Source organism: Stegodyphus dumicola, chromosome 3 (assembly GCF_044657685.1).
Source record: "Stegodyphus dumicola isolate Sdum_Otavi_A_Nest chromosome 3, ASM4465768v1".
Taxonomy (NCBI): Eukaryota; Metazoa; Arthropoda; class Arachnida; order Araneae; family Eresidae; genus Stegodyphus; species Stegodyphus dumicola.
The window spans coordinates 56,054,027-56,079,922 of NC_140770.1; the positions used below are offsets into that span (position 1 = coordinate 56,054,027).

Below are 25,896 nucleotides of genomic sequence, written 5' to 3' on the forward strand. Positions count from 1 at the left end.
ACTCCTTGCACTGCACTTTAGTTGTCCTTTAACACAAAGCCAGCAGTAGACAAGTCTCCAGACTTGAGGACAAAATTAAAGTCACAAGCAAGGTTTAAATGGGCTGATAAGTATCATTCTCAAGCGGACAAAATGCTCTATCGGTGTCGGTGGAGTAAAATAAAGTAAACGATGATGATATTCGCCAGACTTGTACAGCGCTTAGCGTCGCTGACTGCCGTGCCGAAGTGCCCGGGTTCGAATCCCGGAGAAGGTATGGATGTTTGTAAATGTATAGTGTCGGTGCGGCATGGCGGCACTCTATATATGCGGCGAGCCGAACGTCTTCTCGAGTGGAAGACCCTTGGAACCGTAAACCCCCGAGGTGCTTTCCTTCAAAATTGGGGGGTGGGGAACTTAGCTAAATCCCACTGTCACCTGTATAGTGCTCGGGGCTGTTGCCAAAGACAAACGTAATCTTGCGCTCCTTGCCACGAGGAATTTCGTGGGCTTGAGCTGACTACGTCAGACAAATGAGCATAAGAAAAACCAGCAATAATAAAAGACAATGATACTCTCGTTTCTGGGTGATGCGACGACTAAATGGCAAAGAGGTTTTGACCATTTCCATCGAATGCTTTAACTTGTAAGTGAACAATCATTTAGAAAAGCAAAAATAACATATTCGTACTGAACTGCTTTTTGAACCCTAAGAAATCAAAATAAGAGAATAGAAAAATAAAACTCAAATATCTAACTAGTTTTCTGAAAATTACTGATGAGACTATAAATTAATGAAATTAAAAAAATGTATTCTCTCATTTTGAGCAAGACACTTACTTATATTTGGAAGAGTGGTCAGCTTGTGGTCTGCGGGCAATGGTTCTGGTAGTGTCACGTCTAAAGCAGCTCCCCGTATTTTCTTGTTCTTCAAAGCATCATACAGATCGTCCTGATTCACTACTCCACCTCTGAAAGGGTGAAAAGTATTTTATTCGCAATTCATTTGCGGTTGTATATACCTATATTTTACGCGACATTTTTCATGGGAGTTTAAAAATTCTCTGCATCAGTTTTCAAATGAGCAACGTCTCATAAATGTGATAGGTTAGAAACAGAAGAACTGAAAAAAATTGAAGTTGAAATTTTAGAAAAGTAACAGCTGCGAATGAAGCTAAGAAGAAACAGGACAGTGTGAGCTTAACTATTAAGAACGAAATATAAAGGTCACAGTTTTAATCTAAATTAAATAGTAGTTGCATATTACTGTGGCTACAGTAATGAAGTGATCTTCTCTGTGTAATTCAAGTGCATTTTTATTTAGATTTCGAACATTATCAATGTGATTATTGTTTCCATTGTCACTAAGTGTAGATGCTTATTAAAAAAAAGTCCACAACGATAGATACACTTGAGCCCATTCTTGATGAACGGCGTAGCTAGAGGGGGCAAGGGAGGACATTTGTTCCCGGGCGCATATAAGCATTCTGTACCGCGCCACGCACATAGGGAAAAATCCCTCATCGTGATTGGATATGGCTTCCGATGACATCATTTCCTTTACGTTTAGGTACGCCTTGACTTTGCCTTGGCTCGAGGGTACAACTCCATACCTTTTGTTTACATTTTGATAGCAGTACCGAAACGATTATTGCGTACGTTGTATTTTTGTTGCTATAAGATTACACTTACAATACTGCAGTGTGGTGAATTTATATAAGAATGTAGTGTTTCCCCCCCTAGAGAGAAAAAATATTATTTCTTCTAGTTTTAACTACATAAATGTGTATGCAGTGAGTTAAGTGCAGAGATTTCTAATAAATGTTTAAATTTAATTTTAAAAGTCATCCCTTTATCTTAAAAGTGCTGTGATTATTAATTCATTATTTCATGTTCATTATATAGCCATTCTCTGCAGATGCAATCTCCGAAAGCATGAGACAAGTCACTTTTCGGAAATAGCAAAAACGACGTTGGGAGTTAACTTATTAGTTTACTAGAGTAAATTCACAAAATTTACTTTTGGAGTTAGACTAATATAGATTTGGAACAGAGATATAGAAATACGTATTTTAAATTGAATAATATTACTTTATGAATATTGCTCATTTTTTAATGTGTAACATCTTTTGCATCTTTGCATAAAAATAGCGTTTGTCAGAAAAGGGAGTTTCTTGTCTTGTACATGTGTATTAAATTCAGAGACAATACTGAATGCACTTTTTAATTTCATTTAAGGCAACAGAATGTTAGAAATAACATGGACATTAACATGGAAATAACATAACATTTGCAAAGGAAATATTTTCTACAATATGAAAGGAACAGAATGCATCAAAATTGCAATAATAATATACTTGTTAGAACGCAATGCCTTTATAGGATCGAGACCGTCGTGTTTTGGTTTTGCACTAAATTTATGAACTCAGCTAGTTATGCAATCTAAATGCTTAAGATTGCTTTTGATATTAACAGCATGTTTGAAAGATTTTATAATTCAGTGAAACAAGAAGCCATCTTCAGAATGGTGCGGCTACATTTTTTTTTTTTTTTTTTTTGTTCCAAAGAAAACAAACCATAATTTTCACGCTTCCGTATCACGCAGGCGAGTCATTCACTGAAAATAAAACCGTAAGAATCCCGTCTAAACGTCATTACGCCGAGAGAAAGGAATGTCATCCGGAAAGAATGTCCAATCACAAGTACGGATTTTTCCTTATGCGCGTGGCGCGGTACAGAATGCTTATATGCTCCCCGGGCGCAGCGTCTAGTGGGCGCTAAACTGACGTTACGAATTTTTAGAATGGAACGTTTTTCACTTTTGGCAAACAGGACGGGAGCGAGATCTTCAAATGACCTCGGGCGCTAAAAACCCTAGCTCCTGCTCTGTACTAGATCAACAATATAACTATCAGCATTGTAATTCCACCTTGTATCAAAATTTAATTTGAGCTGCATTCATAAAAATTCGTTCCACATTCGAATGGGGCAATATTGGTTAATTCATTGTTTCCTGCCAAACAATAGCATTTCCCACTTTTCGGTTTCTTTAGCAACTCAACTTTCCTCTTAACTTTCCTTCTTAAGAGATACCGTAAAATTTAATTCCAGGTTTCTTATTTTTTATATGTTTAGTATTGTGTTAAATATTACGTATGAATCTCATTGCACTTGTATTACGAATTTCCGGGAACCGATTAATTCATTTTGCATTAATTCATATGGGAAAAATTGTTTCGTTTTTTCAATATTTAGGATAACGAATTGTCTTCAGAAATGAATTAAATTCGTGAATCCTGGTTTAAATTTATATTCTATTATAACATAAAGTTGAAGATTTTGTTGAAACGTTATCATACTGAAGAGTAGAAAATCAATTATTCATCATTCATATTTACAACTTACAGAGGACTTTTTTAATTGGGAATGACTTACCGAAATATTAAATTATAGATATTGTAATTGAGCATTTGAAGTATTTGTGGATACACTATCAGAATTACTATTTGTTAAATTCTTATTCTGAAAAATTACATTGGATTCAGAAATCAGATATGCAGAAGTAAAAAATGACACTCTTTTGGCAATAAAAGAATTTGCCAAATTATCAAGCAACACGGGTTTGACATTATTGGGATTTTCAAATAGTATGCGGGATTTTCAAATAGTAGTTAAGTAGTAAGGTATTAAGACAGAATTTTTAACAATTGTTTAAATGATCCTAAGCATATTTCTGCTTTGTTATACTACGCATTTATGCGAAGCTACATCGCATTACTGACGAAAAAAAAATATGGATTAACTTTGACATCAATGACGATGTTTTGCATCATACAGTATGAAACACCTTAATGGAGACGTAAACAAAAAGAATCATGTAGTTATTTTGAAAATTTTCTTTTCATTAAATTATAAAACTGAAATAAACGAACAATTGTTTGGAATTAAATTTATTTGAATTAATATTTTATTTTTATAAATATTTTTGCCGCTTTACGAGGCCACACACCTGCAGTCCTTAGTTAAAATGTGAACTCATTCGTGTAATTTTATTGCAGATGTAATAAAATGAAAAAATATTTTTTAATATTAAATTATACTGATGGAAACTGAAATAAAACATCAAAAGAAATTACCTGCTCGTGTTGATAAATACTGCATCAGGCTTCATCTTATCAAAGGCGCTCTTATTGAATAGGTTTTTTGTTTCGTCAGTTAAGTTGCACATGGACACAACGAAATCCGAATTTTGAAGTAATTCTTGTAATTCGACATATTTTGCTCCCATTTCTTCAGCTGCGAAGAAAATTGTTACCTTCATTAAATGGCTCATAAAACAAGTCCATAAAGTAAAATACGTATAGCTATAAAAATCTCGTGGTTTTATACAAATGGTTCTTTGCTATCCATTCTAGAATGGCGTTTGTTTTGTGAGTCGTTTGTTGTTTCCCGCAAATTGCAGTTTGAATAAGTTTATTCTGTTTCTGAGCGTGGTTATAAACCGCAAAGAGCAATCAAAAGAGCAATAAAATTTCGCAAACTATTAAAAACTCGAAAAATGTTAAAATGTTAGGAACTTGTGACAATATAGTTTGTTTAGAAGTTATTTTTAGAGGCGCACTTGAAGGTGAATCAGCTGTTTGCCAATGTCTGATGGAAAACCTGGTCGCAGGAGAAAGGTCTATAGAATTAGCAGTTCAACTGGTAAGCTGCGACTGAAAGTTCAAACGCGTTATCATCCGCTAGAAAATTTGGGATTCTTGCTAAATTAAACTTAATTCTGAATTATTTGAACTTAAAACGTTATTCTACAACTAATACCCAGTCACGTAGACTGTTACCATGTAATATATTTTAAATTATTTCAAATAAAATAACTATTTTATTTGAAACTATTTTGGTTTTATTCAGTGTTCCTGTGTGACTGAATTTTGTACTCTACGAAAATTCGTGACTCGGGAAATTTATTGGTAAATGTTAGGACTCACGCAGAGCTCTAAGGTGATTTTGGTTATACACAGATACTTTAAATTTAATACAGGTGTCATAAATTTACTAATTTATCAATTATTAAAAATATTAATATAAACACACACTAGCTCACTATTTCAATTATATTTTAGTATGAATTCATTTCACACAATTTTAGTCTGAGTGTTCTCAGTCTAAAATTGTGAACTCACAATGTGTGTGTGTTCAGGTGAATACACACACATTGTGTGTTCTGGAGAAGGAACAGAGTTCAGGGTGTGTTCAGGAGAAGGAAGAAATAACTCTAACTTTCTTGCGCATTTGAAATCTCTTTTTTTACTTCCTTATACGAAGTAAAAAGGAAGTATTGTAATCGCGAAAAGTGTCAGGCAGCATATTTCAACGAAAATATCAATTTTGACCGCTATCGAATGCAATTTAACGGTGTTTTTGCGTGATATCTGTACGTAAGGACAGAATAAAAGACTCTTTTCCTCCAAAAAAATTATAAAACGGCTTTAAAATGAATTCTGAAAAGAATTTTTCGTGGCGTCTGTACGAACGTATGTACGTACGTACGAACGTATGTACGTACGTACGTACGTATCTCGCATAACTCAAACACGAGTATCCTCAGAACGTTGAAATTTTGTATATAGGACTCCTGTAACATGTAGATGTGCACCTCGTATTTTGGTTGCAATCGGCCGCACCAAACGCATATAAATATTTACACATATATATATATCCACTCTGTTAGCCGGCTCAATGATCTCAATTTCTTTACTCTTATATGTTTGTAAATTGTACGTTTTATGCTTTAAAAATGATCGAATTATGTTGTTCTTATCTTCCGGTTAAGGTTTTTGTGCCTTTAGTAAATCTGAAAAAATATTTGTACAATTATCAATAATTTAAAAGCTGTTTAAGTGCCGCTAAGCCTAATATTTTTTTTTTTTGATGGCGGCCATTGCTTGTTTACATTTGAAACAGCAGGATAGTGGATTTGTTGCCAATCTAGAGAAACGTAGCTTCGCAACAACAAAGATAACGCCTTCATTTATTATTGCCAATTAAATCATGCTTAATCCTTTCTGGAATTTTTTCGACGAAATAAGTGTTTAAGATTTACTTCGTAATTTTTAATACAGATATTTTGAGTTTTTATGTATTTTTGCCTTGTCGTGAAGTGAGAACTGAATTAAATGAATGTGAAATACTCAATCGTCTGTGAAAAACTTTCTTTTTTGTTTTGTTTGCTTAATTTCTTTTATACATAGTTCTAGCTTTATTATAGTATTTGAATAGAACGTGTGGCAACGATTATATAATTCTTTAAATGATATAAATTTTGTGCATTCTGAGTTATGAACGAAATATAATACTGTTAAGTGAACCTAGCGCCAGAGTGTCGCTCTGGTACACAAATAAAGTGAATTTTAAAGAATGCATTTATTCTATTGCGGTTTATGCGCTGTCGGCGAAATAGATTTAATTCAATCCAAGAAGTTTAAACGAAATGCAAGAAAAAATGCGTATAATTTAATACTCCGTACAAGGAAGTCATGTGGTGTACACATCAGATTTTCTTATTATCCCTTCGGGCGAAGATTCCAATTCTTAAAAAATTATCTGAAGTTCTTAACGTTTTCTTCTTCAGCATGATCCGGAACAAATACCTCCCTCTCTTCATCTCAGCTGGATGGGATTCCATTTGGGTGCCATACAAAAAGAAATTTCTCTCGGTCTTTCCTCATTTTCATGCATACAAAGACTGGCAGTCTTTTATTGGTGAATATAATATTAAGAAATATATTTATATTTATACTGCTCTACTTGTTGTATTTATTTATGCACAGCTTCATATTTTGTTTAATCTTATCACCAAGTTTCAAAATGTCTATACAGCTTCCAAGTTGGATTTATTCTTTACTTTTTAATTCTCCGATTCTCATTTCCAAGGAATTCATACCGTAGTGAGTTGCTCGCTTTCATTTCCTCGATTTGTTATTGAATCAAGACTTACTAGTAACATAAAAATATTATTTTTATATGTGCGGTTTTCTGTTTTGACGCGTAAATACAGATAAAACATGTGGGGTGTATTGACATCAGTATGAGATTTTCAAAAAGTCTCATTTTTTAGCTCTGTTAGTTCCTTTATTACTTTTAAATCGCTCATTTTATTCAGAAATTAGAAATACATTAAATTCGAAACCTAAATGGAATGGAAACATTTTATGAATTTGTAGACGGCGAGTTCTGCAGAAGGCAAATATCATATATTCCAAGTAATAGTAACATATTCCAATCGAAACTAGGGTAACATAACGTAAAACTTTTAGAGAGACCTCCAAGGACGTTTCTAACGTTAATTTGTCGACGTTACGATTAGCAACATAGGACTGAATTCATTACGGAGGACATATTGTACCAAGTCGCATTTGAGATGGCACGATGCTAATCTGGTGTGTATGTGTGTGTGGGTGTATTGAGAATACGGCAAAGCACACTAGGGCTATCTGCCTAAGGGAAGGGATGCCTTTCGTGGAGGACTTTCTGAGGGAAACTGGCTCGTATACACGTTACACATGGGGAAAACCACGAAAACGCCCATGCAGCCAGCCCGTTCGCGGGATTTGAACCTCGGACCGAACTACCAGTGTTCAGCGATTTTACCGCTCGGCCGCTGGTGGGCTGATGCTAATCTGGAATGTTCAGTATAGGTAACGTAGTCTAAGACAACCCATAAAATATACTACTCCAGCTGGCTAAAGATACTTGCCGCCACGTACTTTAAACGCCGATTATCAAGATACTAAAGCCGGAATAAAAGTTAGACAGAGTTAGAAATAGTACGTAACAGTAAAAGGGCTGCCAGAAACTCTAATAAACATTCAAACTATCGGCTTAAATACACAAGAACTAACTTGTATTCTGGGGAGTACGACGGAAAGAACAAGCTATAGTAAAGATTCGACTCATAATAACTAGTTAATTAACATAAAATCCTACCTCTCTGGCTAAATAAACAATATTCCATTAGATTTGCCCACAAAACAGGAGCTACTAAGTCTAGAATAGAAGCTCCTTGGATTGCTTATGACTTATCAGGTTAAAATATTTTGCACTTACCTGGTTTAATTGGATGAAATACGTCGAAATACAGAACCTTTTTCACACCAAATGGCAAAATCCTTTTCATCACTCCTTGCCCTAAAGGACGAAAGCAGAACAAAATTAAAACCATTGTATACAACTCTTAGCAGTAGGGAATGTTTACATTGCTATTTTACATAAATTAAAATCAATTAATTTATAACGTCGCGCTTACATATGTGAATGATTAGATATATAACATCAGGAAAGAGGAAGCTCATTTTAATTGTAACATCTAATACCTTCCAACTTGTAGACTTATCAAAAGAAAATGTGTCAGTTAGAGTTGCTAGAATAAGCGGTGGACTACATATATATGTCAGAGGAAACGAAACTGCTTCATGTTCTTCTCTGAAAAGCGTCATGCGAAGTTCCTTCAATCGAAAACAGTCTTCAGCTGAATTAAAAGATTTGACTGCCAACTCAAAGCTAAATGCTAATTAAATGCAAGCTGTAATTTAATTCAAGAATTTAAAGATATCTATTCACATTTATTAAGCGATGTTGGTCGGCCGAATGTGACACAATGCATGGCCGACATTAGAAGCCATCTGCACATTAAGCAACATCCTTGTCGTCTTTCTTCCGCGAAACAGAAAGAATTTGAAATGCTTCTGAAAGCTATGCAGGATAATGGCATTACTTGATTCTTCGTCTAGACCCTAAGCTTCACCTATCCTGCTGGTTTCCAAAACGGACAACTCCATATGATTTTCTGTCAATGGAAACGTTGGAAAAATATTGCAAACAAGAACAGTTACATCTTGCTAAAATCAGCGGTTCTTATACACCAGCTAACCAGTTTGGCCTGTTATGACCATGAGACCAACTTGTTTGGTTAGGTGGGCTAGGCTGTGCCCATGTCTGATACTTCCGATACCAGCTAGCCAGAAACAAATGGATTTAAACTGTGGATTTAAAGAACCGGTAATGGCAAGTCAAAATATATAGATATCAAAAATGGAGAAAAACATTTCTTACACGTCCAGGTCTCTGACAGTTCAAAGTAGTGCTTTTCGGATTGTGCAACCCTTCATTGACATTTAAACGCTTAATGCAAATAGTTTTCCGATCATTGTTGCTTGAAGAATATTTTATGTAACTCGATACTACTATAATAGCCAGACACGTTTTTAGGACTATTTGGAAAATATAAGAAATATGCGGCAAAACATAAAGAAACTAACTTAACCATTATCTCTACGCCGCAAATTGCTGCTGCGCACTAACTGTTCTCATTAAATTTGGTACTTAATTTGGAAAACCTGGAGTGCCAGAAAGCTAGGCGGATGTAATAACTATAGAATTACGATATAGAAATTCGACATTGCAAAGGAAGTTTGCACGGAAATATAAAAAAGCAAAAAGCCAAACTGTTAAGAAATGGCACCCTTCAGTTTGACAACGAAAAGTAACTCAGTAGCGCCCGAGAAGAGTTTTAACGTGAAATAAATTGATACATACCTATTCTTCCCATCCCAACAATTCCAACAGTTGCATCTAGCAAGCCTATTCCGCAAAGCCACATAGGTCGCCAAGAATGAATCCATTCTCCCCTAAATCGAAGAAAATTTGCAAATATGTAAACAAAAGGCATTCATTTTCACCAAATTAGAAGAAATTATTTATATTTTGACAGTATTTTGCAAACACGTTCTTGAACAACATGTTCTTAAAATAAAAAAAATAGTAATCTTGTGTTTAGCATAGGTTTTAATTAAAACTACTACAGGTCCCTCTTCATCAAGAGCAAAAACAAATTAGTAGAAATCAGGAAGTTGCATTAAAAAAAACTATTGTACAAACATTTATAGAAATACAAAATTATTCTGCAATAAAGCGTGCTGCACTTATATAGATTATACTTCATCTGATATAAATCGAGAATGAATCAGAAGCTAATTATAGATTTATTTCTGTAAAACGTTAGACATAAAAATGACATCATACAATGATTTTTTGCTTATCATAATATACGTTTGCAGTAACCTTTTATTTGTCATTAGAGAGAGAAATTATATGAAAGTTTCCGCCCAGAAATAATTGCTTATTTCGTAGTTCCTGTTCATATACTTTTTAAAACAGGTGGTGAAATGTTTTTCTTTCATGAATGTCTTAATTTTTTTACGTGATTTTGCAGAACGTAAAGATGGAGCTTTGAATCGACAATCTGCGATTCATCAATATTGTTGAGGGCTACATGCCTTGATATCATATTGTTGAGGGTTACGTTTTCCTAATACGTTAATCAATGTCTTAAATGCGTATTTAAATTGTATTACTTCTATACAGAAGTCAAGAAACAATGTTATTTAGTTCAGTAAATACCTGTTTTCCTATTATACTCCATAATATATTATATTACAAAAACATTCCCTGAAGTTTTGAATTTTTCCGTGAAAACACTTTTTTTAACAGTTTGTCATCACAAAGCTCCATGTACACAGGTTTTTATAATATTTATAACAGTTTTTGCGAACTTTATGTTTTATCTGGATAATTTGTTCCCAAAGCAGAACGATGTAAATTTGCAAGAAGTGTAACCTTTCCTCGATAATTGTCCATACATTGGGAACATTTTCAAAGAACAGAATTTTAAAAAATGCCGCGACAGTGACAAATTGCGTACTTTGCAAGCAAAAGTACTTTTGATCAAAATGTTAGAAAAAAAATCTGATGTGAACACCATATGACTTCCTTGTACGGCCTATTAAATTATACACATTTTTTGCTGCATTTCATTTAAACTTATTTCTTCGAATTTCATTAGAAATATATTTCTCGGTTCGCGGCAAAAAATGCATAAAACTCAAAACATCTTCATTAAAAATTGTAAAATGCAGAAAAACCTAAAACACTAAGTACAGTTAAAAGCAGTTTAAAAGAAATTATAATTAAAATTAGAGTTTATACTCAAAAACAAGCACTTCGGCCAACGGCAGGAAGACAACATTTTCGGTTCTCGAAACTTTAAACTTAACTTCCGCCTCACTAGGCAAAAAGACACTGAAGTTGGTACCCCAAATGACTTAATTGATTGTACTATTAAGAGTTTCAAATGTAAACAAACGACGGACTCGTCACGTGTAGCACATTTAAATGTTTGATTATTCTACAACTAGCATAAAAAGCTTAATCGGAACATCGAGTCACTTTTAGAGCAATAAAATGCACAATTTACCAACGTATAAGAATAAAATAGGAACTTACTAAGCTGAGTAAGAGGGCGGGTATACATACACACACAAATATACATACATACATACATATATATATATATATATATATATGCACACACGTTTGATGAGGCCGATTGCAACAAAATAGAAAGGGGCACAACTAGTTATTATAGCAGTCCATATACAAAGTTTCAACTTTCTACGGCTAATCATTTTTTTGAGTTATGAGAGATATATACGTACGTACATACAGTCAGCATTAAAAAAATTCCTGCTGATTTCGTTTCAAATCCATTCTACAATCAATTTTGGAAAAAATAGTTCCTTTTTTTTTTTTTTTTTTTTTTAAATTTTTTTTAGCCCGTACGTACACAAAAATCTCTGTCATGCAAAAATCTCTTTCAAATGAATTCGAGTGCAGTCAAAAGGGGTATTTTCGTTGAAACATGATACCCGAAATTTTTCGTGATTACAATACTGCCTTTACTTTGTACAATGAAGTAAAAAGCAGAATATAAACACAAATAGAATAAAAAGAAAATTTGCCAAATATGAAACTGAAACTCCGAAATTGGTCGTATTCCCGAGCACTTCACAGAAAGTCTTAAAATCACCTTTTGAACATCACGAAAAGTGTTCAAATAAAAAATTTTCAGTTAAAAGATACTGAAAGTAGTCTGTGTGAACGTAAACATCCACTTCCGGCCTTTAAAACAGCAACTTCCGATTCACGACGTAGAACAAGAGCAGTCATAACTCTGCTTCTAATCACCGGAGAGGTAAAACAAAAAGACTTTTGTTAAGTTTAAAGTATATGTTTTAAAATAAAATAATTTAAAAAAGATTTGAAAAAATTTCATCAAAATTGACGTTTAGAATGTACGAACGGTAAAATCGCTATGTACTGGCGAAAGGGATGGCTGCATGGGCGTTTTGTTGGTTTTACCCATGTGTATTGTGTATAGGAGTCAGTTAGTTCCCTTAGAATGTCCTCCACGAAGTAATCCTTTCCTTAAGCAGATAGCCGTAGTGTGTTTTGCCATAATCAACTAAACAAACGGATAAGAGGATGGGACAGAACTGCATACTTTACCTTTTTATCACGGTCGCAGCGTCCATAAAATTACGTCCGGCACATAACATTAGCATGACGGTCCACTCTGCCACTGAATCAGATGAAACATCTGGTGTGTTACTCACTTGGATTTTCCTTCGGGGAAAAAGGTATATATATAAAGCAATATAAATTACTAGTTATGCCTACAAAGAAACATTTTTAGCAGTGAAATAAACATTTCTTTATTGTAAAATCACTTGAGTTGTGAATTAAAAACCTAGCAAACAAAATCGATGTTGCAAAATAAATGACTAAATAGTTCCAAACAAAAAGCAATGTTTTCCTTAAATCCATTGCTGAAGTACTGAGTCTTTCTGGCATAATAATAGTAGTTCATTTTCCCAAAAGTTAGCACACAGAGGCTGAGATGATTTTCATTATATTTACAGAAATATTTTACTTAATTTTTCTGTGTTTTAAATATTCCATTGTTAAACCTTTACTGTCTTTCTATACCGAAATTTCAAAGATAACAAAGTGTTTTTAGTATCAAAAGAGGTATTTTATCTCACACCTCTGAACAGCTTTTCAAGGAGGGCTGTTTGAGAGGGACATACCTATGTACCCTCCAGTATGTACCCACAAGAGGGTTATTTGAAGGCCGAAATGAACTACTATGTTTCGCAATGAAGACGGTTGCAATATAAAATATTGCTCAGGAGAAGAAGATTTAAGTAACTTCCCAACACACAGATTTTGCTGTTGAAGCTGAGCTTTAAGATCAGAAATTACTGTAGACTATTTTATGTTTGATGACTGCCTGTTCATGTAATCCTTACAATGGTTCCATCCTGTTTAGCTCTTGCTCTGTCTGTGGCATGAAGTCTGTTACGATAGTAAGAATGTTTTGAAAATCATGATCATTGATTTTGGATGATGCTTGTTATTTAGCTGATCTGCTTTCAGTTAAACATAACATATTGCCAAACCTTGAAAAGTCGCCTTAAGTTTTCACGGGGCTTGAAATAAATTGAAAGATGTTGGAAAGTGGAGGAAAGAAAGAGTTCGCTCTGGAAGTCATTTGTTATAATATTTACGGAGATAATTGTTGAAAGAATAAACTTACACTTTTAATAACGGCAGAAAAGTTAGAAAATCCGAAATAAAAGAATGACGTAAACTACTGTACAGATTTATTACAAAAATGGAGAAAAAATTTTTAAGTTACTGTATGTTAACGTTTCCGCAATAGCATGAGCCTTGCTAGAAAAATCATTATACAGTAAACGAAACAAGAAATTACATTTGAGAAAGACAAAATGTATTGGAAGATTAAAAATCGGGGTTGGGATAAAATTTGAGAAGGGAAGGGCCAGAAGTGGAGTGTCTATAAAGTGGTGTCTTACACAGAAGGAAATTTTAAAAAGGGGAAACTTTTATGAGGAAATTCAAAATTTAAATTTAAAATAAAATCTAAGCAAATTTTTAGGCACCGTATTTGCCGGCGTATAAGACGCACTTTTTTTCTTTGAAAATAGGTTTGAAAAACGAAGGGCGTCTTGTACGTCGATACTCAGTTTTTGATTACATCCATTTCTGGAAATTTGAAGTGAATGCGCATGCGCTGTCATCGACGATCACAGCTGGGTTCGTTCAAACTTTCCAACTTTTGTGGACTACTTTTAAGTGTGTGAGATTTCAACTGTTCAATTATGTTAAATATGTTGGCGAGTTATCGCTCAAAAACAACATCAGTATTGCTATAACATAGTATACAAGTTACGTGTGATTGCGTATGCCAAAGAACATCGAAACATGGCTGCAGAGAGACATTTCGGGCCACCCCCAAACTGAGAAAATGATAAGAGCTTGGCGAAATTGTAATGATTAGTTATAAAGTTTTATCCTTCAAAAATGTGTATAAAAAAGGGGGCGCGTCTTATACACCGGTAAATACGGTAATTATTAAATAGAAACTCATTTTAAAAGATAAATAATCAATTAAAATTAATTTCACAGCAAACTGATGCCACTGAAATAAGAAAAAACTAAACATACATTATATTCTGTATTTACACATTACTAAATTCATATTTTATCTTACACAGTATGACACTCATTCGAGCTGTACGCGTTCGAGAAGAACACATACATTAATATTTACCCTGAAGCATGGAAAAACGACAACAAGATAGCTAACCACAAATAATTTCTTGAACACAAGAAAGAACGAGAAACATATTTTAAAACCGTAGAAGTTCAGCAATTAAAAAAGAAAAACATACAGCAGTTAAAAAAAGAAGCGGAAATATTCAGATGATAAAATTCTTCCTTATTATAGAAGTCTGCCTGTGGATAATCTGATGGAATTTTAGGAATGTTAGCTCTAAAAGTCTTTTTTATAACTTTGTCTTAATCCGAATATATTTAAATAAGGTAAAAATCTTTGAATGAAGGAATACAGGAAAAATAATCATCATCGCTGGAGCAGAGATACACATTTTTGGAATCAGTAGATGAAAGCGATCTGCTGGCTGCTGGGTTTGTAGGCAGGATGTACATAGGAAAATATGGAAATATACGGAACTCTTGAAGTGAAAAAAATGTAATACGCTGATTTGAGAATAATTTTTCTACGGCTTCGGACATCCTGCGTAGTACTGGAAGGTAGCATTTCTGACAACCAGTCAAATCTCCAAACATGTGTGTGGCTACCACTGCGAAACCCGGGAACCAGGAGTGGTGATGACCTCGCGCGCCCGGACAGTAACAGTTGGTTTATAAGAGAGTTCTTTCAAAGTCTGCTGTCTCGGTTGTGTGTGGGGGGGGGCAGTAGCAAGTGTGACGTTCTTATTTTCTTCTTTTAGGGAAACTACCAACTGGATGACCCGCCTCCCGCTTAATACGGAGGTTTCTCAAGAGGAGAACAGTCCGCGTTGTGCCATCAATTGTTGGCGGTACATGTAATTCAGTGACAACTTCCCCTACCATCACTCTCTCAAGAGGACTTTCCGTTCGCCATATATTTTGAGTTCCACCATCCGAAAGTATACTACACGCGTACAAACATCGATGCTGGTCAGGGATTCGAACCCGGTTCATGGGTATTGCATTAGTGTCACTAATCACTATACGGCTGGGCGACTTTGAATAACCCTTCTATAGTTGGAGATGCGTTGACCGTCAGTCAACCAATGTATTGGAGGACTGTATAAAGAAAATAAATTATTCATATTATTTTCAGAGAGCGCAGGCGTGAAACCGAATTATTTTTCTCTAGGTATGAAGTTTCTCTGCTGATACCTACGGCAAGTTACAGCAAATTCTGACTTCCCTTCATACCTCTTATTCACTGATGATGCTAATTTTACAGACTGGGGTATGTTTAACACCCACAGTTCTCTCCTCTGGGGCATGACAATCCACGTGGATAAAATAAAATGTCCATCAGGAAACATTTTACATTACTATTTTGGCTAATATGCAACTACTTATTAGGAACGTACATTCTACGTAATTTCTTAGACGGCCGCACGTACAGCATCATTCTATAAAATACTTTTACCAAGATTCTTTCTGATGTTCCTCCAGCTGTTCACATATTAAAGTGCAAAATGATTACAATTAATGGTTTCATTACGATGGAGCGCTAATTCACTTCAGCTGTAATGTCAGAAACTACGTCGACTCTTATGCCGCCTATTTGATTGGATGAGTGGACTTAGCCCTTGGCTAGCGTACTATCACCAGATTAGATATTTATGCATTTCTTCTTCTGGCATACGAACTGAAGGTAGCGGGGGTCGAAAAGAGCACATTTTATAACAAAATTTGTGCCGCAAAATGGTGCTTTGAAGTAACAGAATGCATGGTTGAGCGGTAGATGAAAGGGCTCTGGTGGCTTAAAATTTCATTTCCTGTGCGGAGTTTGAACGATATGCATCGTTACATGAGCGTGGAACTCGGTGACATGTATTTTATGTATGGGGCTGCAGCCGGAAATGGAGCATCTGCTCAAAAGAGGCACCCAATAAGCGTTCTGTGTACCTCCTTTGATGTCGTCCAGCCGGTATAGTGGTTAATGACCCTGATTGCAATACCGATTAACCGAGGTTCGAATCCCAGAAAACGGATGAATATTTGTAAGTCGTGATAGTGATGCGCGGGAAGGGGGTATTCAAACTACACGGCAAGCCGAAAGTTCTTTTGACAGACCGATGGTAGAGGAAGAGGAATGGGAGACCTGTGGTCTGACAATGAGGTGCTCTCCCTCAAAATTGGCGCAGAAGTCTATTAGTTACCTAGGTTCGGTAATAACTTAATCCCAGGGTGCTACAGCGGTGCTTGCGTAGCTTTTACTTGTGTCTGTACTTCCTCTGAGGGGCTGTTCAGCTTTAATTGAAATCCAATACCTAAACCCCAAATCGGCGGATTCTGTTTTCATGCATACCGCTTGAACTTTACACCTTGAATGAATCTTTTACCTACCGCTCAGCAGCCTCCTCAACACCTTACTGTGGCACACAACTTTATTATAAAATCTGCTTATTTCGGACCCCTCTGTCTCTACTCTTATATTTTTGCCAGATATTGTGTCATCACCCTGTAAAAAGAGAGCCCCAAAAAACTTTTATTTAGCCATCATCCAGAAATATTTAAGAGATTAGCTGCTCTTACCTTTTCACACACTCTTTCAGATCAATGTGTTCATAGCCAACAGACATAGTGGCAATCACTTTGAGCTGTTTTCCTAAGACAAATGAAATAATATATTTATACTTTTATGAAGTTATTTAGAGTTTATGAGGATAACTAGATATATAAATCAAGTCATAGTACATGTTTTTTCAATTCATCTGAAAATAATAATTTCAGCGGAAAGTTAAATTGTAGTTTTTGCAATTACATTTACTCTTCATATTTCTAATACTAATTTCAATCATATTCAAGGCTGTGACGTGACATCAACAATTGTTAAAATTTATACAAATGACAATTATTTTTTTCAGAAACTAGCAAAACCTTATTGTCTAACGAATCGAATTAGCTAAGGCATTTGCATGTAATGAGAATGGGAGAGTTAAAAGAAAGAGAATAAATCTAACTTTAAAGATGTAGATACAGTTTGAGACTTAATATGAGAATAAAGATTAAACAGAGGTATATCGATTATTTTATATATGAAATAATTCTAGGCAGTTTACCATTTTGCCGGAATGAGTCACCAAGAATGGTACAACTGATGCCAAACGGAATATCCTCCCTGGTAACCTTTTACTTTAACATTTTCAAAACAAGTTGCAGCCATTTCTTATCAGATTGATTGTTTCTTTCAATACCGGCATACAATTACATAGAAATTTTACCAGATAGTTCAATTTTATGCCTTAAGCCCATTCTCGGGAGGTAATTAAGTCAATTAGGATGCAATCACACCGCTCACGCGATGGAGAAAATATAGCAAAGGCAAGGGTAAATTCGTCAGTTCTTATGAGAATGCACTAGCGAAGTAAAGCACCGCGGTTTTGCATAATTTCTGAGTAAGCTATTCGCATGAATTGAAAGCCCACCAGCGGCCGAGCGGTAAAGACGCTGAACACTGGTAGTTCGGTCCGAGGTTCGAATCCCGCGAACGGGCTGGCTGCATGGGCGTTTTCGTGGTTTTCCCCATGTGTAACGTGTATACGAGCCAGTTTCCCTTAGAAAGTCCTCCACGAAAGGCATCCCTCCCCTTAGGCAGATAGCCCTAGTGTGCTTTGCCATAATTAAATACACCAACACCACACCACCGCATGAATTGAAATAATTCTTGCACTTAAACTTGTATTCCAAATTAAGATTTAACTTGAAATTAATGTAGTTAATTACTGAGAGAATTAGATTTTTGTAGCGTAGTTTACATGAGATGAGATCATTTAGGATCACGTGATATGAACTGGCGAATCAGGATGTTGTACCATGGTAAATTCTTAAATTAATGTCTTCTTATAAATTTATTGGCTTTTTTACAAAATTTTAAACGACATCAAAATGTTTCTACCTTCAAAACAAAATATTCTTAGAGCTAACTTTTTTCAACATTTTTATGTGTATACTGTGTGTTATCGCCAATAAAATCTGCTTGGCGAGATTTGCGCCGCCGAAACGGAAATGTACCTAATTCTAATTTTGCGCTAAATTTAACTAAAACCTGATAATAAATTGCGGCAGTCAGTGCTAAACAAGGAGCATCCACTTTAACCCGCAGATAGGGAAAAAATCGTCCATGTTATCACGTTGCAGGAGACAGGAGGGAAAAGGAGAATCCCTTTGAAACTAATCAGATGACTGCGTCCAATGGCACGCACATTCGCCTTTCCTATTTTAAAATATGTCTTATGATTTAATCATACTTGAATTAATTCAAATAAGAAAACTCGTCTTTGATTTAACTAAAACATAACAAAAAATTGTGACATGATCAGTGATAAACAAAGTACGTTCCTTTTTTCTCGCAGATAAGGAAACATTCATCCATGCTTTCAACATTGCCGAAAGAGGAAAAAAAGAAGTTCTTTTGATCTTGATCACCTGATTCGTTCATGGCACATACATCTGCCTTTTCTCTTCCTTCTTACATGAGGCTGGATTATCTATCATTTTTCAGGTTTTCAACCTGGTTGATGTAAAAGTCGAGAGTCGATCAAGACTTCATGTACAAAATGGAATAATAATTAGTAGTTGAGTGACTGCACTTGCACCAAGATTTGCTAAGCTGTTTTACAAAAGGCCAAATTGTAGAATATTGACGATTGCTTCTTGGACAAATACATATCCTTTCGGCGTTGAATATGTATTTCTGTGAAGCTGTTAATAAATTTTGCGTTAATTAATTTAACGTAATTCTTACTTGAGGTGATTACTAGGGAAGTTAGGGGATAGTTGTAATACCCGCGTTATGCAGTATTTTAAAATTTTTTATCATAGATTTAACTACATATAATTCTTATGAAGGCTCCTATTATATAAGCACAGTCAGAGCTCCACCGCAATGGGTAATAAGAGGTTCTGTCCTATCTAGTTAACAGTCTTGTAGTCTAGTTAACAGTTATGTTAATTTGAAGAGACATTAGGTATTTTTAGAAGCAGGCAAGTTGAAAAATTAGCAACGCCTTCGCCAGAAATCCAATCGCGGACTTCTGGAATACGCACCCAACATGCAGATCACCACACCACGAAGGCACGTTAGGAAGGCGAGAGAAATACCTTATATACTCCCCCTTTTAAAGGGCGACCGGGGTTTTTTAAGGGACCCAATCGCCAAATCCTGGGTATGGAGACTCATCATCCAACATCCTTTTAGTTAAGACGCCACTGTAGAGACATTAGGTATTTTTGGAACCAGGTAAGATGAAAAATTAGCAGCGCCTTCCCTGGGAATCGAACCGCGGACCTCTGGAATACGCGTCCAGCGTGCAGACCACCACACCACGAAGGCATGCTAGGAAGGCGGGAGAAATACCTTATAAACTGATCTCTTTAAAAACAGCTTTACCTATGTATTTTGTCCATGTATTAAATTTTAAAATGCTGCTTTAATTTTTTATCAATCGTAATATTTCTTATAAGTTAACAAAAATGTCCGAAACCATATGGTGGGGAAAGTTGTTCTGATATTTTGATTTATACATTTAGAATTTCTTTTTTTGAATTTTGCTATGCAAAATAATTTATTCTATGTTATTTCCTTTCTTGAAAGAGAAAAATAGATTAACCCCCCCCCCCCAGAGATTAGACCTCTCTCTAAGGCTTCGGAAACAACAACGGCCGATGCAAAAGGAAATCTGCCATCTTAACTGACACATCTGAAAAAGAAATATCGTAAAATGACTATGAAGAGATAATTAATAAGAAACAAAAAAGAGAAAGATAAAGGACAGAAAAATGTTAAAAGAAGAGGGATAAAAAGCTGAAATGCGTGAAGAAGCATATTTTGAAATCAGATACAGATTCTGAAACAGAAAATGGTTTTGCTTAACTTGCAGAGATGCCTACAACTCTTGTGAGGAATAATGGGTACAATGCTTAATTTAAAAATTGTGTGTACATGTTGTATATGAGAGGAAACAATCTATCATTTTTTGTATTGACTGCTATTCTGTTGAACACTGACTTTTATGTTGATTGGTTAAAGAATTTTATCTTCATTTTACTGTAAGCTACTTGATTATCATTCATTATCATTTACGAATATTATTAATTGTCTCTTTACCGCTATATTGTTATATTGTATACCAAATAGTTTTCAGATATTGTCATTTTTATTTGGATATGTCTTTGGCCCAAATCCGACGCAAATTATAAAACAAATAGTTTGTTAAATTATTGCTGTGCTAAATTGCTGAATGTTTGTTTCATGCTTATGATGAATGAATATTTATGTTATAAAAAGCAACAGTTATAATCAAGGAAACAAAGACATTGAAACATTTAAATATTTTTTTAAATTGTTAAAAATAGCCCGTAGCTTCTCTACTGATCACAAGTAACCACATACATGAAAAATTCTAAGATAATTATTTTATTTGAATTATCATGGCTACTCGGAAAATTAAAATTTTCATCTTAAACATGTCTGGATTTCTACTTTATTTTTAATTCAATACACACACACACACACACACACACACAAAAAAAAAAAAAAAAAAAATTGTCATCAGTGCATCACTATGTGTCAGAAATCTTGAAAACGCTACTAAGTTCGTAACGGTAAATAGAAGATGGCTCCCATACTTTTTAAAGACTGAAGTCATAGTTAACCACTGTCATCTGAAAAGTTCATACGATAATATTCCATAGCTAGAATTCTATTAATCAGTCTATAGTTTTCTTCGAAGGTATTGAAGAGCTAAATATTTAAAGACAAGAGATCTTATGCCGTCAAATTCTGAAAGATTGTATGTACAAAAACATGCGAATTATTCCATTCTTATATCTTTTGAGATATTTTAGGATAGATCCAAAATCCCTCTATGAGAGAACAAATGTATTTATGTTGACATTCGTGCTGCTAAATTATTATTCCGTTCCATACACACACTACCTTTTATAATACAATTCCAATGCCTTATAATGTTATCTGTACTTATATTTCCTTTTTTGTTTTATATCACCTCTTATCAGTTTTAATATATATTTGAAATAGTAGTTTGAATAATTAAAATTAAGATTAATGTTATAATTTTTTTTTTGTTTAAAACAAAGTACATAAGAACAGCAACTTGCAAATTACCTGCTGCTTCTATAACATCTTTATCAACAGGATCCGTTAGCAAACAGTAAAGGCCGTCTTTCCCAGCAACCATTTTTATGAGTTCATCTTTGGAAATTGGATTCTCTTTCTCATAAATTTCGACATCACATCTGAAATTTTAATAATAAAAATTCTAAAAGAAATTGTATTTGCAACCTTATAACATATAAACAAAATTCCATCAGCTTTCTTACATCAAAAGCAGTAAAATTTCAAATTAATATATAATCTAAGTACCAGAAAAGAGTAAAAAAAAACCTTTTTTCAAGGAAATGCTTGGTAAAGGAAGTGCCGTAATATCTTCCTAAACTAATAATACGGGATAAAACTACGTAAGTAATACATTATGTATTACGGAAGTACAATAAGTACGGAATAAAATACAATAAGTACGGCAATACAGTAGGCGGCGAATAATATGTTCATGTTTGTCCACGGTTATTTTTTTTATTGTTAACCGAATGATAACATTAGACGACGAGAAAAAATATCCTTCAAAACAGCAGTGGAACCTAACTTATTTAATATAAATACAACAAGAAACGTAACATAAAAAATATGCAAATAAAAAAGATTCAGATTGGCTTCATTAAAAGATATACCATATGACACAAACACTTAACAGTAATTTATAATTTATATTACAATTTTCTCGGACTTGTGCAGTTTTCCTTCAAAAGAGGTAGTTTCAGAACACTTTCCAGAAAAGCCCGAGACACAACATTCCTGTTACACAACAAAGACATGCGGAAAGGAGGGAGAAAATATCTTATACGTATGCAAAATTAAAAGAACTTACAAACTATCTGTACTTTTACGAAAATTATTGAACGAAAAGTACTAATTATGACATCGAAGAATTTTGCAAATATTCAGAGTCGAATACGTTAGCGTACATGTGCATGACTGGGAAGCTGTGACTGTGGAGAAGATAAGAGCGCACGAGAAGTTTTCGACGATTTATATGCTCGTATTCCTTCACGACATTTGCCGTGTTTTTCGCAAGAGTTGGATAAATATTGTAAGCTATCAACAGGTAAAATGAGCAATCACGTAAGTATAGATAATGGAATGAGACGGGAATTTTCGGTAGATTGGTCTATTGGTGGCATACCAATCACAAGGGTAGATGGCTACAGAGCTCAATGCAACGCCCACTGTCCTGTGAAATTTGCAGAATGTGATTCAGGATACTGGATTTAGATCGATAAGACCTGCATAATGTCGACTAATATCCACAATGACGAACGAGGATCGTTATTTGGAACTTTCAGCTCGGAGTTAGAAAGTGTCGCGGTATTGATATATTATTTCGTCTATCGTTGGCAGAAATTTCGGCAACGGTCGTCAATCGCCAAACGTTACTGTGGAATTCTAAAGGACACGGTCATCCATAACTGGGGCAAAATCGTTCTACTTGCCTGAGCGACGGCTTGTACGTAAAACCCAAAATATAAAACAAGTATCAATAATTGATTTTTTTAATTTAATGATTCTTTTTATGAACCAATAACTTCTTCATGAATTCATATTTTTGCTTTTCAAAACATTATAAATATGAGAACAGATTAATTGATTTCCCTTAACCAGAAACAGCAGCAACAATAACAACAACCAAAAAATAAAAATAAATAAAAAAATTTAAAAAGGCGTTATTTTGAGATACTAACGTTTCCAGATACGAACAGAAGGGAAAGAATTAAGTTCGCCTATTAATGTACCACTAGATATATTTAAAATGATATGAAATTATAGAGTCTATAAGATACATGTGCTCAACTTCTAGATTTTTTTTAATACCATTTGAATTTTTTCATTTGACAGACACAGATTTTTAGTCAAGAGATTAGTGAAATGAAGAGGATGTAGAGATGTAAAAGGCGCTCGGTTCGTCTTTGTCTCACATTTTCTTTCCACAAAATGATAATTTTCTGTTGCAACTGTATTGTTGGATAAAATAAAAGAACGGTGACAACTTCTGTGAAATCGAGGTAGGTGGGCAACAGCAGCAAGATAAATTGAGAAATGTGATAACATCGTTTGATGACAGACGTTAAATGTCAAAGAATTAAATTGAAACATTAAGTAAAAAAAATGTATCTCTGTATACTTTTATTAGTTTATGTTATGTTTTTTTTAACTGTCATACTATATACTACAGTTTTTAGTTATAGATTAAATTAGACAAATTTTCTCGGTACTTTTCCGTTTCGCCGGCGCAAATCTCGCCAAGCAGACTTTATTGGCGACAACATACATTATACACACAAAAAATATTGAAAAAAAGGTTAGTCCTAAGAATTCTTTTCTTGAAGGCATATACATTTTAATATCGCTTAAAATTTTATAAAAAGCCAATAAATAAAGACAATAAATTTATAAAAAGACATTAATTTAAGAATTTACTATGCTTTCATGGTTCAACATCCTGTTTCACCGGTTCATATCACGTGAGCCCAAGCGATCTCATCTCACGTATACTACTCTACAAAAATATAATGCTCTCAGTAATTATTTACATTAATTTCAAGTTAAATCTTAATTTGGAACACAAGTTTAAATGCAAAAAATACTTCAATTCGTACGAATAGCTTACTCAGAAATTATGTAAAACTGCAGTGCTTTACTTCGCTAGTGCATTCTCATTAGAATTGATGAATTTAACCCTTGACTTTACCTTTTCTATATTTTCGGCTTCGGGTAAGCGCTGTGATTGCATCCTAATTGATTTAATTGCCGAAAATGGCCTTAGACATAAAACTGAACTATCTGAATGAGGCGTAAAAGGTTACCAGCGAGAATATTCCGTTTGGCATCGGTTGTACCATTATTGGCGACTTTATCGCTTGCGCCGGCAAAACGGAAAAGTACCATTTTCTCTTTTAATACTGATGCAAACTACCAAATTTTATTGATTACCGCCTGCCTGTAATTAAGGCCAAATATCACAAATTTTAAAACTCAACAGAAGTTTAATCAAATTTGGTTTATGGTTAATGAGATAATTTTAGTATATATTTCCAATATTTACGGCTGTCATGTTCTTCTTTATTACAGTCAGACAAAGAAATGTGATAACATCGTATGATGACAGACGTTAAATGTCAAAGAATTAAATTGAAACATTAAGTAAAAAAAAAAAAAATGTATCTCTGTATACTTTTATTAATTAATGTTATGTTTTTTTTAACTGTCATGCTATATGCTACAGTTTTTAGTTCATATTTTAAATTACCGCCAAGAATGGACAAATATGAGTAGAAACCAAAAGGAATAATCTTACCTACTTCTGCTTTTTAAAATTTATTTATGTTTTTGCATCATTTTCATTATATATGGATTAGAAAATAGGTGCAAAAACTAATTTTATTTATTATCTGTGTTACAGTTATGAAAGCTCAATATTGTATACTAGCAAATGTAATTTTTATTTTCGTTAAAATTTTAAACTAAGAAAATATTTTTAAATGATTCTTAATTTTGATTTTGTTTTCAAAAAAATTTTGTGCCTATTTCTGCCTTGTTGCAGCAAAGCAGTTTTTATTTTCAATAAACGAAAATTGGCTAAAGAAAATGGTATATTATTTTCTTACTATACAAAAGGAAATTAAATTCTCGTTAAAAATGGTGTATATTTCATTACTTACTTCTCCTTCACTTTTTCAATAGCTTCTGAAGGTATATCTACTCTAGTCATCAATACTTTAGGTTTGCTCATGTTTGAAAGAAATTTTTATCAGGAATTGCAAAATAATAAAAGATTTAAACTTTGATCCGTTTAAATTTTTTGAAAGAATGTTCTAGTAATAACACTGCTTATTTCTTAAAAGAAATCGCCAAAACGAGACTAGAAGTATAAAGTTAATATGAACGTGAAGAAAATAATCTGCATAGTGATAATTTATGTTTTTTGATTGAACTGTTCTTCAATGCTCAAACTTTCTCTTGCTTCTTTTTCAGCCATTATTTTAATGAGTTAAAACAATACTTTCCTCTTTTTTTCTCTAAAAATATTTTCTATTTGAATAATACCTTTTTTAACATTACAGTTTCAAAGTGGATAGAAATTGAAAATAGAAATCTGCCTTCTCAGGTAACCATAGATACAATAATATTAATAGATGGAACACGTTAACCTTTCAACGCATATATTTTAAAGTTCAATAAATGTCTGTGGCATCAGCCATGAGAGTGATAGAAAGTACTCTGATATGTGTGCAATTTATATTGCTTGTATTCAAGGAATCCTTATTTTGAAT

General features: G+C 34.0%; 1 protein-coding gene across 1 annotated transcript in view; it reads right to left on the reverse strand.

Annotated features, from left to right (window-relative positions):
- LOC118199965 (glyoxylate reductase/hydroxypyruvate reductase-like) overlaps positions 1 to 25,453 on the reverse strand; it is a 32,139-nt gene extending 6,686 nt beyond the window's left edge. Inside the window, exons 1-8 of the mRNA XM_035371871.2 lie at positions 25,285 to 25,453; positions 21,617 to 21,747; positions 17,023 to 17,095; positions 12,382 to 12,498; positions 9,574 to 9,665; positions 8,086 to 8,166; positions 4,116 to 4,275; positions 820 to 950 (exon numbers count right to left, since the gene is read on the reverse strand). Of these exons, the coding sequence (XP_035227762.1) occupies positions 820 to 950; positions 4,116 to 4,275; positions 8,086 to 8,166; positions 9,574 to 9,665; positions 12,382 to 12,498; positions 17,023 to 17,095; positions 21,617 to 21,747; positions 25,285 to 25,355 (856 nt within the window). The 5' untranslated portion in view covers positions 25,356 to 25,453. The remainder of the gene's footprint in view (positions 1 to 819; positions 951 to 4,115; positions 4,276 to 8,085; positions 8,167 to 9,573; positions 9,666 to 12,381; positions 12,499 to 17,022; positions 17,096 to 21,616; positions 21,748 to 25,284) is intronic.
- Positions 25,454 to 25,896: the final 443 nt, after the last annotated feature.